Source organism: Indicator indicator, chromosome 2 (genome assembly GCF_027791375.1).
Source record: "Indicator indicator isolate 239-I01 chromosome 2, UM_Iind_1.1, whole genome shotgun sequence".
Taxonomy (NCBI): domain Eukaryota; kingdom Metazoa; phylum Chordata; class Aves; order Piciformes; family Indicatoridae; genus Indicator; species Indicator indicator.
In genome coordinates this window covers 29,655,309-29,674,740 of record NC_072011.1, presented here as the reverse complement: position 1 = coordinate 29,674,740, position 19,432 = coordinate 29,655,309, and the positions used below count along the sequence as shown (strand labels likewise).

Genomic DNA, 19,432 nt, shown 5'->3' with positions numbered 1-19,432 from the left:
GAACGCGGAAGTGAGGCGGTTTGAAGTGCTGACAGGCTGGGGCGTGCTCTCTCAGGCTATGGCAGCGCTTGGCGCCTATCGCTGCATCGAGTGCAGTAGGGAAGCGGCGGAGCTGTATAGGGACTACCAGCGCGGGGTGCTCCGTATCTCCATCTGCGTGAGTCGGGCCGACGGAGAGGGGAGGGATCCAAGCAGGAGGCTTCGAAGTCACCAGGTGGTGACACGTGGTGGCCTTGCCTGCCTGCCTTCACGCTGGGGCCTCGGTGTCGGGCGCCCCGTGGCGCGCCGCAGGCGGCGGGAACTGCCCCTGCTTCCCGCCCTTTTCCCAAGTGTAGGTTTTCCACTAGCCGTGCTCCTTACGCTTCCCGCTGCCAGTTCCTCTGGTCCTGCAAGGGCATCTGTGTGGTAGCACTGGCCCAGCGGGCCTCTGTGCTCCTATGCAGGGCGCTGTGATGGGCCCATGGTAGTGCTCTGCAACTTTTACTTATTGAACGACAACTCTGAGCACAGCTCTGTGGTTAGGCAATTTAAGTGCAGTTGGGAAACGGACCTAAATGTCGTATTTTGACATGGTGATTATTTAATGCACATGCACAAACTTCTGTACGGCTTGGCCAGCTGCAGCGGTTGTACTTTGCAAAATGGTATCAGTATGCTCTAGGCCGTTTACTGCTCTCCCTTTTCGCTCTGCCTTTCACAGGGTTCATTTTTTTTCCACAGTATTTCAATAATGTTAAAATAACTCTTTTGTCTTTTTCCATCACCAGCGTTTACTTGGTGGTTTTGCAGTGGCAGCAAAAAAACCCCCAAACAAACCCAAAACATTTACCTTTTCAGCAATGTTTTCAACTATTTCTAAGTTACTGGTTTTGTTAGTGTTTCACAACATCCTGTCTACTCCTTACAAAATCAGGAAACTTTGTACTTGAACCAATTGTTGAATATTTTGTAAGAATTTCATTGTGTATCATTCAAACTTCCTTTATGGTTGTTTCCCCCAGTTTGTAGCCCATTTTGAGAATGGTCATAGAAGATGGGTTAATTTACTAATCACGAAGCTATCAAGAGTTATCAACAAGAGGTTGTAAAAATGAGATATGTACAAATTACTGATGATAGTAGAGAGAGATGATTCATATCCTTCTCAGCAATCATTTAAAATGGCTTGTAGCACATGAACCACCTGAAAATGTACGTAGAAATCTCTGCAGATATGTCAAAAACTGGAGAGATCATTAGTATTCTTAGGTGGAAGACAAAGTAAGAGACTCATTTCTGCTGGCTTTAGACATGCATACCACAAGGAAAAGTTGATTTTTAGTTGCTTTTTATATTAGTATTTGTGGTAGGTTGAAGACTACCCCAGTATTACATGTCATGTTTTATACTGGATATGTAGTGCATGAGTCATTGGCAGTCAAATCATGTATTCAAAATTTTTCTTTGGTAAACAATAAAAATGGGAATTGTTTTCCTTGAAACTGTTTCATGTGGAGCTTCAAACTTGGCTTTGAAATCAAGGACAAGTTGGATACAAAAGGACAGGTATGAAGCTTGTGCCTGCAACCATATCACATAGGATTTAGCACATCTTGTAAACCCAGGTCAATAATTAAGGTTATTGATTTGGCTATGATGATCTCTTAAGGTGATCTGAGAGCCAGTAGATGGCACACATTCCTTTTTAGCATTTACCCATTTGAGGATTGAAGATTCGGGTCTTCTGGAGCTGTAGCATCTCATGTAGAATCAAAGACTTAAGTCCCAGCTGCCGTGAGAGATGCTAAACTATTCCAAGAAGACTAAAGAACATAGTAAAGGAAAGAGCAAAGAATCACATGTTCCTAGCAAATTTGAATTCTGTCCACCTTTCTTCATGCAAGTTAAGATCGGTAACATTTTTCATTTACTCCTACCAATCTGTTTCTTTTCCATTTTGTGGGTTATCCTGGTTCATTTTCAGTCTTGGTCCTAATTGCTCTTACGTGATGCATGTCATATCTCTAAGCCTTGCTCTCCATTTCTGGCCACCCAGGGAGTGTTGAGGGTAGGGTCAGTCCCCAAGAGTAACAGGCAATACAAATAACCTTAGTGAGAAACGTTAGCTCATGGTTTATAATGCGGAGATGAGAATTAGCAGATTGCCATGATCAAAACATTCCTGCAGTTGAACTGAATTCAGCTTTATCTGTGTATTGCAGGAAAGCACTGCTGTTTTCTCCAGCTACCAAGATCTCATGATTTTTAATAGGGCAATTCTTGGTTTACTTTTTCCTTTCAATCTGGAAGAGCAACTATGTCACTGCACTAACCCTCTGCAGGCTTGCTGCTGTATGCAAGGCAATGCTGTGCTCTGGCCAAAGACTTGAAAAGTTGGTTAGTGACAACAAAAGATAGTAAAATACAGAATGTCATTTGATACCTTTCACAAACTTTCACAAGCAGTGTCAAAACGAGTTTGTCAGTGTTAAGAATCACCTTAACATGAAAATAATTATACTTTAGAATTATCTACTTCAAAAAACATGAAGACCCTACTTAACAGTGTGAAACATCATTTATATCAGTTTTTTATAAAACTATAGGCCTCTAAAAACCTTTTTAAAAGATTGAAGGTCTGAGTTGAGATTAGAGCATGGGATCGCCCAGCCTGAGAAGTTTTCATCTGTATCTGAAAGGTCTTTGCCATTCTCAGGATGTTCCTGTCATTCAGCACTTTCTAAAACATCATCTTGAGGTTGATTGTATCTAAGTTCTCCCAACAGCATCTCTGTCTAGTCCTGCATTTATTTTTCAGGATATATAGGAACTGATCTGGGTGTGATTTTCAGATGGAAGATTTAAATTTGAATGCCTAAATAAAATACCATTATTTTGTATACTGTTATTAATCTGAGGAAAAGAATGGATCTTTCTTTTTCCAGAGGCAAACACTAAAAGCTTCCATTAGGGAACATGTGTTTCCAGTCCACAATATTGAGTACAACTTTTGCAATTCAGCCTAATATTCATAGTGCTGCTTCAGTTTAGTTCCTGTTGCGTTTGTTACTGCTCTTAAGATAATTAAGCGTTTCCTATTGTAATTTTAATGCAAGCAAGCATTAAGGACCTTACAAGTGTTACTATGCCCTCTGGAAATAAATTTGCAGCAGATACTGAATAAACTAAAGAGACCTTCTTTCTGTCAAACATAGAAGTCCACACAGTACCATGAAACTCCAGATGGAAAGGTCATGTCTTTTGTTAAAAGCCCTACAGGATGGCTAACTGACAAATTCCTCAAGTTCTATAACATTTTTTTTGGTCTGTTTTGTTTAGTCTGTGCCCCTTTCAGCAGAAGCCTAGCACAGACCTCTGGTTTTGTGTGTTCCTTCTTGCTTGAAATTTGCTTTTAGTGAATGAACTTTTTTCTTATCCAGCATATATTTTGCTGTGGAAATGCAGTTGCAAGAGATATGTAAACTACTGCTGCTTCAAAAGAACTTAAAGTTACTTAAAAACTGATAATAAAATTCTGAGGAAACTCACCCCCTCAATATGTTTCAATGGGCTTTTTCAATATGTTTTTATTGAGTGTGGTAATTGAGGGGTAGCAGGTTATGCAGGGTGGCATGTTGTGCAGGTGTGTTAGGCTTGCTTCCAACACAGGGTATTTCTCATAGTGGTTTTGCAACTCACTGGTCTGTTTCTAGTCCTGTGCTGTGAATGTGCTGATGTTTTCCCTATTCTGAACCAGAAGCAACGGTGAAAGTAAGCATAGGTGGTTCTTTATAAAGGAGGGCTTTTTTATTATTTTGAAATCATTAAAACTTAAATAATCTGTAAATAATACAGCAAAGCTTCCCTGAATATATTAGGAACCAACCATTAATCACAGTAATAAAAATTACTGTTCAGATAACATTGCCACTATACCATTAGTGCTACAGGGGAAAGAACCCTACACATGGCAAACCTGGAATAAATTCTGCAAAGTGCAATGAACATAAAAAGAAAGTAGCATATTGGCTTATTCAAAAATAGAAAAATGTGGCTTTAAAAATAATGTGGTTTTAGAATACATATGTGTTACTGTGTTTTTAAAATGTTAATCATTCCAGACCCTAACAAAAGGAAAAAAATCATTCATTACAAAATGCAGAGCTCAGTCAGGATCCCCCGTGGGTTTTGTAATAAGAAAGCCAAATTGCCTGCACAGTGCACACTTCATTTAGCTTTTCTGCCATTATAAAATAATTGAGAAGCTCTTTTATTGCAGAAAGGCAGAGAGACTGTAAATCCCTTGAATACTAAGCATTTATGTGGTAAGGTAGAAAATCTATGAAGTACAAAGGTAATCCTAGAAAATAAAGCATGTTATTTTTCATATTTACATAATTCAATCTACAGACCATGTAACTACTGGGAAATGTATCATATAGAAAAAAATTGTAAACTGATATTTTTAGTTTCCTGAAATAGAATGCATCTAAAACTTGGCTGTTTTGTTTTTCAACTTATTATGATATTTAGCTGTATCCCTAACAAAGAACCAATTCCTGAAAGAAGCAGAGCTAATTACGTGTTACTGTTCAATGGTGCAACTGAAGTTATGTAAATGTTGCTAAAATTTTCTGTGTATATCATCAAAAAATGTAGCTTAATTTTGCCAAACTTGCAAACATTGGCGAAAAGAATACTAAACCAAAACTGCTTCACTGGTGTTTCTAGTGTCCAGACATCTGCAAATCTCTTCCTTGTCTGGTTTTTCCTGTTTTGTTTTGTGTTGGTTTTTTTTTTTTCTATTCAGGATGGAGCTTGGTTATTCAATGTATATTTGTTGTTGTGTCCTGTGACTTCCTCTTCAAGAACATTTTTCCATTCCATCACTTCCATCCCAAAATACTTTAAAAGTAACTTTAATGTTGGAGAGAGCATTCTAAAAAGTCACTTTCTTATACTTTAGGAACTTTACCTTTCAGTGGCAGTAGGTGTTTCCTCAAATATTTGTACACTGTGTTGTATTTGCCATACATTTGTTTGTGATCTGTGTTCTCAGTTAAGTTTCTTTGATGAACAAGGAAGCAGTATGTCTTCTGAGTAGTGTTTTCTTAAAGGCTGATAGACATGATGTCATAATTAACATTTTGGTACTTCTTTTGTCTTATTTAATACAACGGAGATGCTAAAGTATATGGTATTTTGTTAACTGTTTTGGATTACTTTGATCAGAAATAAAACTTTATTTGAATAAAGGGAGAGTCCACAGGACAAACCCCTGTGGGGTCTCTGAAATTGCTGGAAGGTGCAGCTTCCCTTTTATCCTAAACTGGATGCAAATTTCCCTCTCCCTTTCTCCACTGGCTCAGATACTCAGGATTTGCAGTCTTCCTGATACTACTACATGTACCCCTTCACATGTAACCCCCCTGCATCATACATTGTAATTTCATTTAAATTAGGTTCTTCACTTCTCTGAGTGGAAAAGTTAATATTCAGCAGTCTGTCCTAAAAGTTCAGAAGTTCAGGCTGTGTTCAGTGTCTGTTGTCTTCAGACAGCCCCCCAATGATTTACAGCAAGACCCCAGATATGGCCCTTAGCAGAGGCCATTTGTAATTTACGTACACATAGATAAGGTGAACAGTCTGGTTCTTTCTCTGTTATTTCAACTCCCTCTTAGCCAACTCTTTATTTGTAAAGACACTACCCACCTTAATCCTATCACTGCTTTGGCTCATTTTTTTTTTTTTAAGTAACAGACAAGCATAGTCAAATATTGCTAAATATTTGATTACTCAAACACTTTCTGCGCTAATATCCATTTAAATTCATGAGAATGAAATACATTCAGTACCCTTCAATACCCTTTCTTAGGGGAGCTCAGGATCAAGCTCAGTATCAAACATTCGTCATTTTTCCTAAATTTAGCAATTTGGAAGAAGATGTGTAAATACAGCTTATGGTGTCAAGCTTGACATTTTCGAACTGTTTATGATGACTGAGGCGTTTCTGCAAGAAAGCCCAAAGAAGATTGAAAGAGCTAAGTTTATGCCTTCTTCAGTCATGCTGAACAGGCAATTGACTATGGCTGTGCAGAACTGCACATGGGAAGGAAATGTGAGCACGAATGTTATAGCTCACTCTAAACTGCTTGAATGAAATCCTAAAAGTAATTGTGCAAGCAGCTCTCCATAGCTGAGCTGCTCATACTATTCCCTGAAAGTCAGTGATTATTGATGTTCATAACATTGTATCAGTTTACCTAGATAAAGCAATCTAATTAAACCTATATTTACTTAAACTGCATTAATCCTTGCTTGCACTGATTTTGCTGAAGCCATGTTCACTTAGTTAGGAGTTTCCTTCCTAGGCATTTGTCAGATATTTTAGTAGTACAACTGGAAAAAATAACAAAAAAAGCCAGATACGGATAAAATTTCCTCCTAGGGAGTATATTAATTCTGTAATGTTTTCATAGTGTAGTAAGCATCATCTTCATTTTGTCCAATTACTCTATGGCAGCTTCTGCAGTAAGGTGATTCATAGATCTCACAAGTCCCTGCATGAGTTTACACTGGCTAGGTCACTGGTTGAATAAGCATAAAGGACTCATCCATCATATGATTGATATTCAAATAGAAATAAGGTATGGTAAGAATAGGGTTCTTACCTAGCTTTAGAAGACAGGTCAGACCTGAATGTTTTTGTTTCTGTGTGTGAAAAGTCCTTGAAGATGACTGCTCTTTTGTGATGATGACAGATTTATTTTTTTTTCCTGTTGAAATAACACGAGAAATAGGATTCTTAAGTGTTTAGTGGTGATATCATGAAATACTGAATTAAACATCATCATCACAACTGCAGAAGATTTGGTTGGGGCTGCCAGAAGCTGTGGAGCAGAAGACCCATTCTTAAGGGTAGCACCAGAATTTGTGTATTTGTTTCTAGCAGTCTCCTTATATATCCGCAGTATAATTTCTGTATCATTGGATTTGCCTGGAGGGTTGGTCTGATATTTTAATTGTCTAAAATTTATGTCAGCTCTCAGTGAAAACTTTTTAGTACCTCTTAACTGCAAGATTTTGGGCCAGTGTATGGCTGGTGCCGTTCACTTGAAAAGATTGTGTGATGGTTTGAAACTGTCTTTTTAATTTTTCCTTGCAAAGTGCAGAACAGAGAAAGTGAAAGAGTGTAAATAAGTCACTATTGGGTGTAAGAAAGCAAAATAACGATTGTTCTAAACACTTCCATTGGATAGATAGAAATGTTTAAGAACTATTACCCAAAACAAAGTGGGGCACTCTGCACATTCTGCGTTCTGCATTGGGGGCAGTTGCTGGGCTGTCTGGCTGCTGTTTCTTCTTCTCTTCTGGCTGAAGATAACACACTGACCTTGGCAGCTAAGTTAACAACTTTCTGCTTAACAAACTCTGCTTCTCTGTCCAGGGGGGTTTGGGGGGAAGCTCCTGGGAGAGAGAGAGGCCCCTTTGGGAGGGTCCCCTTGGGGGGAAGCAAAGGGAGATCGGTTGTGCTTTTCTGTTGATTGTATATATTTGTGAATGTTGTGAGTTTTGTATATTTGTACATACCCATTGCATTTCATTGTAGATTTTAGACTCTGCTTGTAAATACAGCCTTCATTTGCTTCCAGACTGAGCTAGCCTGGTTATTGTTGGTGGGGGGGGAATTTCAGCTCACACCAACACAGATTGTTTTTCTCAGAAAGACTTTTGATCCTAGTGAAAAAAATTCCTGTTGTAGGAAAATTGAGAGCATGACAAGTCTTGGGGTATTTAGGATATGCTAAGTCTCACTTTTGTATGTGCTTGTCCAGCACTTGTGTGAATAAGCCTATAAAAAAATTTATTTCCTGCACTACATCAACCTAGAGATTTGACATATGTAAATTACCACCTATAAGAAAATCTGTCCATGATTTGCCAGTAGAAAGAAACGAAGCAAGACACTGCCCTTAATTATGGCTGCAATTTCTTTTTCACGCTGTTTCACTCTAAATCCTGTGCCTGTGGTGTTCTGTTAATTACATCCTTTCTTCATTCTTGCTCATGTTAATTTTAGACTTAATAAACTGTTAGCTAAGTGTTGGTTAACTGCATAAATTTTGTAATTCGTTACCTCTAACTTGTGTGCTGTCATGCACAGTATTTTCTTGTGTAATCTGAATGAGCTTGGCTTATTTTTCTTGAGTTGGACCAACAAACACTGATTGGTGCTAGCAACATTCCTTGTGCACTGTTCTACTTACACATTTGTTTAGAAATGTCTGTTGATATAGATGTTGGACTTTAGAGTCAATTTGCTAATGAAATTTTGCTTTCTCAAATTCTTGAGAAATAGCAAGGCAGAGTTAATTTTGGACATAAGAAATCCCTGTAAAATTGGAAAAAACCTCTTGCCCTTTCCTGAGAGCTTGTCTGAAGATGTGTGTTGTCTAATGTTGCATTTTTGACTGTTACAAGGTTTTGGAAAGCTCTGTGTGTGTGTGTAGGTTTCTCTTCTGGCATTGCACAGCCATAAGCTCATTAAACTGGCAATAGAGATCATTTCTATGGCTGTTGTGGGGCATGCATGGCAGCTAATGGAACAGCCCAGGGGAGTGGGATTAGCTGAGGACGGGCTGGAGGAAACAAGTAGCTGAACTGGAGGACCAGCAAGAGAAAGCTGACCTGCAGGCCAAGCACACTTCTGCAATTGCACTTGTTTGAGCTGAAGTGGTTGCTGTGATCAAATGCTGCTGCTCTTCAGTGCTCAGCTGAAGTTGTTTCTCCCTCAGGTCTGTTAGATGAGCCTTTTGTAAGGCTGTTATTTGACCATCCTGTCTACAGGTAGTATAATAGCCTTTTCTTAGTCCTTCTCATTTAACTCAAGAGTGATTACTCATGTAACTCAATAAATCTGAAGGGGGTTGATGATAAGCAGTTCCCACTGGTCTAGGTGAAATAACCTCTCTAGTAGGCACCACAGGAACCAGCAGGTGTATGGAAGATTTAATGGTCTAGGGTGTTACTACTGCTTAGCAGCAACTTCTGGCTCTTTGGCTATATCTCTGTGTGAATACTATTGGTATTTGTCCAATAATGGAACATCATTTGAAACATCTGGACAATTTACTACTACAGAAGAACAATCCATCAGCAAAAACACATTTACTGTCTTCTTGACAGGAAGAAAAAGACAGGATAGGAGGATAAAGCATTCTGAAAAGAAGGAAGATGATCAGTTAACCTTTAACAAGATATTGGTGCATTTCTTGAATCTTGGGAAAATAGTTTGGTTTTTTGCATCTGCAGGGCACAAAATTATAACTAAGTACATCTTTGGATAGTGTGTTACCTTTGTTAATCAGATGCCTGTAAAAATCTGTAATGTATCTTTATGTTTTATAAGGGAAGTCTGTGTAGCTATAGTGTCAATAGACTATTTTTATGGATGAATTAAAAACCTATTGAAACTCAAGATTAAGGAAGGAATAGTACGAATGAACAGCTGGCTTGAATTTACACATTTGTGCTAAGAGCAGAGGAACATTTCATAAGCTTTTTTTGGTTGGTTAGTTGGGTTTTCTGTTAGGTTTTTGTTTGTTTGTTTGTTTTTTCCTTCTTAATTCTTGCTATTTTTGTGACTTTCAGAAATCATGCCAGAAACCTGTGGACAAATACATTGAGTATGATCCTGTTATCATCTTGATTAATGCTATTTTATGTAAAGCACAAGTATACAGACACATTCTTTTCAACACAAAGATAAATGTGAGTTGCTCTCTCTGAGATTTTTTTTTTTTTTTTTTTTGTTAAAGATGTATTTAGATTCGGTAAGGTGATCGTAATAGTTGTAAAGTTTTAGAGATTGTTCTTTTCTTGCTGTTTCCCAGATTCCAGCAAACCAAAGCAGTTACATCATGAATACACATGATATAACACATGACATCTCGAACTCCAGCTGTTACTAAGAACATTACTATCTCCACAGTAGTGATGCGCCAATACTAGCAAATACAACAATCATCTTACATATTAATGACAAGGAACTGTTCATGCAGTTTTCTACACCCTTTATCGTGTTAATTGACCTTAAAAGGATGAGGTACTAAACAACATTGGAAGAGAAAGATGTCATTCCCAAACTACATTTCTGTTGGAAACAATTCTTTCTGAAACGGGCTAAGGTAGTTTAACGTATCATATTCACAATACTGGGCCAGTTAAAGCTACTGTATCAATTTCTCATGAGTTTCTTCCTGAGCAATTAACCATGCCCTCAAAATTACAGCAACACAATAGTGGCTTTCACATGATATGTTGATGCAGATTTACATGGTCAGCTTAGTTGTGCTGGCCATGCTGGAGTGTACAGATGTAGCTTTTCTTCAGAACTGCATATTTTTACTTTAAGGACTGATATTCCAGGAGAAGGAATCTAATCTAGAACAAACAACCCAAGCATTAGGTGTACCTCTTAGCCAGTCCAGGTTAAGCAGTGTAGATAAATATACTTGCCTTGTCTTCCAAGTATAAATCTGACTAAAGATTTTTAATTAATTCAATGCTTCTGGAGACTGATAATGATGTCTTCTGTGAGACTTCTGGAAGAAATATACCATCTGTGGAAATGTGCTAATTTTTCTAAGCTAGTGGCTCAACGCAAGTAATTTGCTTGTGTTTCTAAACAAAACCAGTAAACATAAAGACATTGCTTGTGTAGAGATGTTGAAATGTATTTTAAATACCAATTTCATACTAATGCTTTAATTTATTCTGATTTAATACTAATGCTTTTATTCTTTCATTTACCAGATTCATGGGAAGCTCTACGTATTTTGTTTGCTCTGTGAAGCTTATCTCAGGTGGTTGCAGCTACAGGATTCAAGCCAAAATACAGATCCTGATGACTTAATCAGATATGCCAAGGAATGGGATTTTTATAGAATGTTTGGTATAGCTTCTTTAGGTAAAATCAATGATTAGTTCATGTCACTATCTACTCTTTAAGCATTGAATAATTTCATGAGTCTTTTCACAAACTTATATTGCAAAAATTAGTAGAGAGTGGATTAAATAATTATATGCATACTCTCTAACTTGCTTTCATTTAATGCAAATGCATATTTTCATCCTGACTACAGCTCAGACTGATGTGGTCAGCATTAGATATCAAAACACTACAGAATGCTAATATTCATAAATCTTCATCTGAATCCATTTGCGTAGTTTGAACACTAATATAGAGCTCAGCCTTGTTCCACATTTCATGCTGACTTCAAGGTTTGTTATTCATTAAGGTGATACAACATTATGGATTATCTTTACAGAAGTAAACAATAATTGGGAAAAGCAATATCTGGGGTTTTTGGGGGCTGTAATGAATACACAAAAATACAGAACAGTGTCCTCACTGGTAAAGACTAAATACTTCTATGTTTTAAGACTACATTTAAAGGTAGGGAAGGGTTTTTTCGTTTCATTTTGGTTCATACCTTTATTCTTTTATACTTTTATTCTTTTATACTTTTATACTTTTTCTGGTACTAACGTTTAAATTGAGCCCACAGACTAAAACTAGTATTTCCCTTAGACATTCAGAGATTAACTGAAGCCATTTGTTGTGTAATGTTGCTCTTACCAGGTTTTCATAACACGTCAGTAAAAACGTTAGAACTAATTTTTCACTAGTAATTCATCTGTTACAATTGTCATGAGAGTTGCTTCAACATCTGCATTAATTTCAGTGTTACACAGGATGCAGTATCAAAAAATGTCTGATAGCTCAATGATATTTTCACCTTAATGTTCTGTCTCATTCTGAATGAAAATGCTTCATTGGTGGTGGCCTTTTCAAAGAAAACAGGGTAACAGACAGTAGAAAAATCCCTCTTTTGTTAAAAAGGAAAAGTAAGAAAGTTCTTATGCTAAAATTCCTCTGCTGTATGGTGTTAGAAATTATGGCAATCCTATAGAGAATTCTATGATAGAATTATTCTGAATGTCATGATACTGAATTACTTTAAGTGATAGTAGCATTTGCCTATTAAAAAGATCACAGGAGATGGAGGCCACATTCATATTTATGTATCTCCTTAAACAGCAGTAGCTCGGATTCATTTGGAATATATCATTTCACTGAAAGTCATCAAAAAAAGGACTTGATTTTGACACTCTTTTTCCAACTCCTCTTATTTCTTCTTAGAACAAGCTTCGTTTTTGATTGGTATTTTTATTATCTTATGGCGGATGAGACCTGAGATGCTGAAGACAAAGTCTGACTTCATTTTACTTCTCAAAGCACTGCTGTTATCCAGCTATGGAAAGCTTTTGCTAATTCCAGCTGTTATTTGGGAACATGACTACACGCCTTTGTGCCTTGCATTTATAAAAGTTTTTGTCTTGATATCAAACTCTCAGGCAATTAGAGGTATGCTTCTGATTTTTTATAATTAAACTATTTGTATAAAATGTTTGTGAGAGAATGCAGCTGTTAATAGAAATCATTATTATTTGTATATTTTTTTAATTGGTATCAGATATGTGCCAGAAATAGCTCTAGCTTAAAACTGTGTTATTTAGGCTAATAGAAAGTGAATAAAACACTTTGTGGAAAAAAAAAGAAAAAGCACTTCTTATCTCACCATCATCTCTTTGTACATGCTATATTGTATCCATCAGATCCATGAGTTAGAATTTGAGACAACTCACAAATCATTGAAACATAAACCAAAATTCTTTTTCTGCCTGGAAAATGCAAAATTCATGTTGATTTTATGCATGGCTTTGAAATGCAACCTTTTAACAGATTTTGTGATTTCTTATACATACCAATTCTCACATTTCTATGATCTTCTTAAATGGTGATAAATTCATTCTGTTTTCCTTTACAGTTACATTGAACTTGAACCGAATGCTCCCGTGGCTGGCGATCTTCTTTGGATTAGTTTTGGAAAATGGTGTGGTCTGTTTGTTCCAGAAAATGGGATGGGATGTTTGAAATGTTAGTGCAGCTCTGAAGAAATATCAACATACATGATGATCATTTTCTAAGAATGATCTCTGCCAGCAGGCTCCAAAGGCATAGTGATAAAGAAGGCCATAGGTAACAAAAACTTGAATTACTGATGAGTGTAGACACTTTTAGGGTGAGTTAAAATGAGAAACTTCAGAAGTTTGGATGTTTAGTGTGGTAAGGCATAAAACTTCAGCCTTATCTTGTTTATTTTCTGATTTAAAAACCTGAATTTGTTACTGTCCTAACAGGTTTATAAATCTGGCTGCACCAAAACAAAAAAAGGGTACACTGAAAAAGTTCAGCACTGCTACTAATCACTGCATTATTGCAGAAAGAGGAGGATGAACTGTTCACTTAAGAGGAAGGCAGAGAGTCAGTAGAAAAATGTAAAAGCCAAGTTTGATATTTCCTCAAAAAAAACCCAGATTTTTCAAAGACAGAAGTAAATATGTGCAAACAACTTACTCTGCCTGCCTTTTCTCTAGTAAAACTGCAATGGGAAACTAAGTTATGTTTATGTAACAATTGAAAATAGTAAAATATCTAAGTTCTAGAGTAATCTCTAGAAACTAGTTTTAACTGGTTTGAAATTTTATGTGATGTCATGAATGCTGCTGCTTTGTCCTGGAAGTTGAAAAGAGTAAAAGGACTCTAATCTCCAGCATACAAAGTTGTTTGGGATACCACATCTTCTGCCCTTGATATTAAGCCACATCCTTCACATGCAGCCCTTATCTTAGCAGAAGCAAAAAGTGGTATGAGGCTGCTCAGCAATAGAGCAGTACTTGTTAAAAACAAACACTCCCCAAAGACACAAGAAACCCCATAAAACCTAAGCAAACCACAATATATGTTTAGACCTAAGTTAGTGAAGAAACATTTGTAGAAGTCCTGTACCTTTTTTCCCAGCAGGCAAAGAGAGCTGGATGGCCCACAAGTAACTGGCAGAATTGGTTTTCCACAAGACAGTAACTAGAACATGAGCCTACTTCTTTTGTAGAGACCAGCTTCCATTACATTCCATACAAAGAGTAATCATCCTGCTTCCATTCCAGAAGGTTATAATGTCTATAGGTTTCATCAGATGCAGTCTCCTCCTGTTTTGCAAAATGCATCAAATAACATTTTGCAGTATCTTCAATTCCATACAGGTTTAGAGTAAGTCTAGGTTATGACCACAGAAGACACCAGATGTATTTGTCTGATGCAGTTGCCCATACTACAGCAAGTTATTGATCAGAAAAGCAAATCAGTGCTGATTCTGTTTTCATAGGTCAGCGGCCAACACCGCTCGTGCCATTTGTGCTACACTTTCTGAGCATGTAGAGAAGGCAAAATAATTCCAAATTGCAACCTCTTAAATTGAGTCAGCTGAACACTGCAACTGCCCCACATAACTTGGAAGATGTATGAGGAATCCACCTTGCTACTAGTATGAATCAGTGGCCAAATGAGCATAGGTGTGCAGCTGCTTGTTGGGTGAACAGTAGCTTTGGCAGCATGGTGCCTAGAGCATGCTTTGCTTTACATAATGAGATCTGGGGAGGTACTCTGCCCCCAAAAGCTCTTGTAAAAATTGTATGTTGCCAAAGGTGCTTTGAATAGTGCTCATATTCCTCCCACAACACCAGCATATGTCATTGCACAGAGGCTGCAGGTTGAGAAAGGAGCAAAGGGAAAGAGCAACAGATGATTTAGAAAAGCTTCAGGAATACTGAGGTGGCCTTGCTTCTATTCTCCTCCTTCACCTTACATCTTGAGTTTAAGAGGGAATGAAGTGCTGCAGCAGAGAAAATGCTGGTGCCTGCTGAGCCAAACCCTGTTTGCTATTGTAGCCATCATCTGTTTTTTACCCAGCTCTCTGTTCATCTTTATATGAACTTTATAGCATTGCAGCTGATAAAAGTTTCTCACCACTTATGGAAATGTACATTATTTCTACTGCCAATTTTGTTAGATATTTATTTATTATTACTAATTATATGTGTCATTGCTATGCACAAAAGATTAATTTTTTTCCTGCAATTTCTCCCTTGTCTGTTCTGGCATTGGTTTTAGTCTAAAGGCTGAGTAAAGCACTTTTAAATGCAACTAATGTAAAGGGAAGATTTTGCATTATATGTAATGTAAATATTACCTAGTCAGCAGCTAGTAAATACAATGTATGTAAATTTTGTTTGGATACAGGTTTCTTAACATTTATTTGAATGTAAAAAAAAAAAGATTCAGAACATTTTCTGAGTTCTATTCAGAAGACCTGGAATGGACATGAACACATTCCAAAAGAGGCAATGCTTTTCTATCATGTCACGTGCCAATAACATACCAGCGTTGTACTCTGCGATGCTATTAGGAGCCACCATTGTCCTTATGTAGCTCTGAGGATGGAGAAGACAATTGAGAGCTACAGACCTGCAGAAATAAAGCAGGTGTCAGGCAGATTTTCAGTCTTCAGAGGCATCATTATCGTCTAGCAATGTAGGACATTCTGCCTTGTGTGGTTTTATGGCTACTCATTTGCCTTAGCTAACATGGCATATACACTGATGTTTCATGGATCTAGGAGGAACTTAAGAATGCCCTCTGTGTGTGGTGGTAGGTAAGTGTGCATTTTGAATGCTTTTGGAAAAGGGCTTCATAAAAGACTATTTTAAGGGCCTGCCTGTTTAGAACACTCGTCTCTCTCACTTTTATTCATTTTTGTCATTTGAGCTATTCTTCTTTCATAAATTCTTTGTAATTAAATAGTCATTTGTGTTGGATGGTGTGTGACAAATAGCCTGTCCTTTCTTTAGGTCTTCAGTTGCTTCATTAACGTATTGGAAAGGATTTACCTTGTTTAAAAAGTACAACAGCCTGCAAATTAATCCATGTAGACTCTGAATTTTGCTTGGAATCAAAAGGGTTATTGTGGCCTATAGTAAATCTGCAGCCCTATGGAGCAAAATCCAGAATTCTGCCAGGTGAAATGCAAAGAAGAATTAGTGAAAGAAGAATGTTATCTGTTGTAGACCTTTTTTAATAGTCTAAGTGGTAACATGAAATGGTGAAGGACACCTTCCAAACAGTGAAACCTATGAGTTTCCATAGCAAAGCTATTGATAACCTCGTTACTTCAGTGGTTTGTACCCCATCCTTGAAGTAATACACTTTTTAAAGATTTAACAAATACACAGAGATATAATTTGTCACTGTGAATAGGAAGAGCTGTGTGACAAGGGAGCTTCTCCATTCTACAACAGGGTGCACTGCTTTGTGTTTTGCTGGTGGAGGCAAGGGATACTACCCTTGTGACCTCATGCAAGTACAGACAAGTGAGTCCTTTCTTCCACATCGGGTTATATCTTTAGCATATAAACTGTTAGCCCAGTCTTCAGCGAATTGAAAGTAAAATAGGACATCTGCACTGGAAAACTAATAGCAGCTGATTTCTCATGAAACAAGAAAGCCATTGTTTTTAGGAGCCTGCATGGCTTTTGCAATCCAGCTTTCCCCGAGCTAGTTAGTGTTAAGCACCACAGTGCCATCTGGAGTTAAAAAGTAAAGTCCTTGTGTCCAAAGCTGGAAGGAACATAAAAGCACCAGAAGTACGTATTGTTTGAATTTGTGATTTCTAGAAAACAAAAATTCAGCTTTTAACATTCATTTTCAATTTGGTGAAATGTTAAAGTTAAGTTGATGATGAAAAACATGTCACAAAATACTTGTTTTGGTGACTTAGTGTCAAGGTCAATTCAATATATGCACCATGAAAGCTGTAAAATGCAAACTGTTTTAGCATAGCATCTCTTTGTTGAAGACATAAACAGTCCTGCAAGCTGGGGATATTCTGAGTAGTCTTGCTGAGCTCTGAGAAAACTCATGTGATGAAAGACATGATGAGTGCATTTCTGTGCTGCTAAAAATCAATAGGAATTTTGTTGCTGAATTAATTTGAAACCCAGGTTGCTGCAGTTAGAATTTGGAGGAAGATGCACATAACAAGATTCCCTTTTTCTCTCCTACCTCTTATAAAGCTGTTCTAACCTTCTTAAGCTTTCTACTAATGCTTACTATATTATTGAGATGGCTAGAAAGAAGATCTGAACATGAGGAGCTTTGTAAAGTCTTTTTCCTAAACATGATCTTCTGTGCTAAATGTATAAAGCTCCTTTGATCCCAGTATAGATAAAATACAGGTCTGCAAAGCAGCTAAGAAATACTGCCAATGATGTTTTGATTGCTGTTCACTAGGATAATAGATACTGGTTTGGATTTAGTTTTTTTTCCCCTGAGTAAAATTGTGGTTTAAATTCCTCTACATAGTAGCATAAGACTGTGAACTCACACAGTTTGTACATGTGCTGTCTGCTGCAGAAATAAATACAGATAACCCCCAAAATTTCCTACAATTTCTAACTGTAATTCTGAGTACAGTTTTAGGCGAAAGAACTGTTGCTCATAAGCTGCATGGAAGTGCTGCCCTAGCTGTCTGAGCAGAGGAGTGGGGTCCTGAAATAAGACCTGAATCCTAATCACAGCTCTAAGACCAACTGCTACTGTGACCTTGAGTAAGTCATGTATGTGGCTGCATAATATTCTTGTACCTTCACCACCACGGGATTTGGGGGAGGATTAATTTGTTCATGTCTGCTTTAAAAAGATGAAAAGCATTAAGTCCTCTCAGCTGCAGGTTGTTGGAAGTCAGTCAACACCTTGAACATCAGATGTTGAAACAGACATGTCAGGAGCCAGAAAGTACAAAAGTTTGAAGGTGATGTGTTTGAGTCTTCGTTATGTTAAGCTGTACTTCTCACCCTTGCTGTCATACAGTTCTATCTACCTGAAGACTTTTAGGGGTAATATACAGCAAATCATGAAACCCTTATCATAAATTTTAATCTGAAATTGTTTAAAAAACTTGGAGTGGAGAGAGCTGGAATTTTAACTCATCTTGCTTTCAACTGAAAGGAGAACTAAGCTATCTTATCTGACAGTTTAAGGCTTTGAGGTAGAAAACATGGGTAGATCTTGCATAAAAATTATCTTTAAAAATATTACGAACCATAGTTGCTTTTCAGTAAATTAATCCAGTAACATTGCACAAATGTAATTAAGGAAACAAAATCTCAACAACACAGAAGTGCTTCTACTCACCTTGAACTCTCCTCAGAATTTCTAATTCATTCCATAAGCATCTGTGGGTGTTACCTTTACAGTGATTCCCTGCCACGTGTGCTGTAGCCCATCCAGTGCTGTCATATGTGCATTACTCCTAAGCTTTGATCCCTTCTTTGGTCTTTCACTTCACTTGCAGTGTAAAGCTTTGGTTCTAACCCTCAAAGTCACTGGTGTATCATGTCTGGGCTACAGAAAAGATAGCATCTTTTTTCTCTCAGCAGGACTACAGCATTCTTTTGATCACCAGAAATCAAAAGACAATGAAAGTGTAATAATAACTAGGAAGAAAGCATTCTCCATAGTGAGCATTCACTACATAATAAAGAGCCACATACCAGCACTAGAAGAAAAGGCTTGGACTGTGCTGGGATGGAGTGAAAGTGAAGGTATCACCTTGAGCGTACTCCTTGTGGATTTTTTTTTAACAACAGGAAGTTATGTTTCTCTGTGGACACATTTCTTCTATTTAGTAGTGTGGAAATGGCAGGTGGGTTGCAGAGCAAGGAAAACACAATGCATCTCCTACTCATTCTGCCCTGGGAAAGAGCAAAATGAAAATAAGACGGTGCTGATTAGTGAAGAATTTTGTCAGCATGGGTGGACACATGATTCAAAACATTTCCTTTGGAAAAGCAAATTAACTTTGCTATGGATGAACGCAATGGTATTTGTGCCTCAGCCACGTGACAAGACTTAGTTTGTATTAAAACATTTTTTCAAACTTTTATTTTACACTTTTCTTGTTTTAAATGGCTTTTCCCCTAAAAATTTTACTGCTCGACTGATTTGTGCAATTTATGTAAATTATGGTGAGAAGAAAGGTCAATCCTCTTACAGTCTGTGCATTGTCTGCCTGCCTTATCTGTGTATAAAATTATGCATATAATTTATACCATATAAAGGTCTTACACTGAAAGAAAAAGGCCACCTGGGAGAAAGGCATCATATCCCCACAATAGTTTGACTTTGTTGAACAGGACAGACTTTTCAGTTTAAAAAAAAAAAAAAAAAAAAAAAAAAGTCATGTCTCTGACAAAACAGCATCAGAAACATCCAGATCATGTCTCCCTTCTCTCGTTGTTGCTAATCTGCTTTCATTTTAAAATCGCCTGTTTGGTAATGCTAATCTAATTCAGCTGCAGGAGCTTTGACAGAAAGTTGAGAGATGTGTTTTTAATTCTCTACAATACATCCTGATATAGGACAGCAAAACAGGAAGCCCTCATATGCAGAGCCTTCCTCACTGTAATGACAGAGTGGTAGGTGCTGTCCATA

General features: G+C 37.4%; 1 protein-coding gene across 1 annotated transcript; it reads left to right on the top strand.

Moving 5' to 3' along the window:
• Positions 1-58: 58 nt before the first annotated feature.
• ARV1 (ARV1 homolog, fatty acid homeostasis modulator) lies at positions 59-12,979 on the top strand. The gene is made up of 5 exons (XM_054399119.1): positions 59-157; positions 9,631-9,750; positions 10,795-10,948; positions 12,185-12,409; positions 12,873-12,979. The coding sequence occupies exons 1-5, from the start codon at positions 59-61 to the stop codon at positions 12,977-12,979; spliced, it is 705 nt and encodes a 234-aa protein (XP_054255094.1).
• Positions 12,980-19,432: the final 6,453 nt, after the last annotated feature.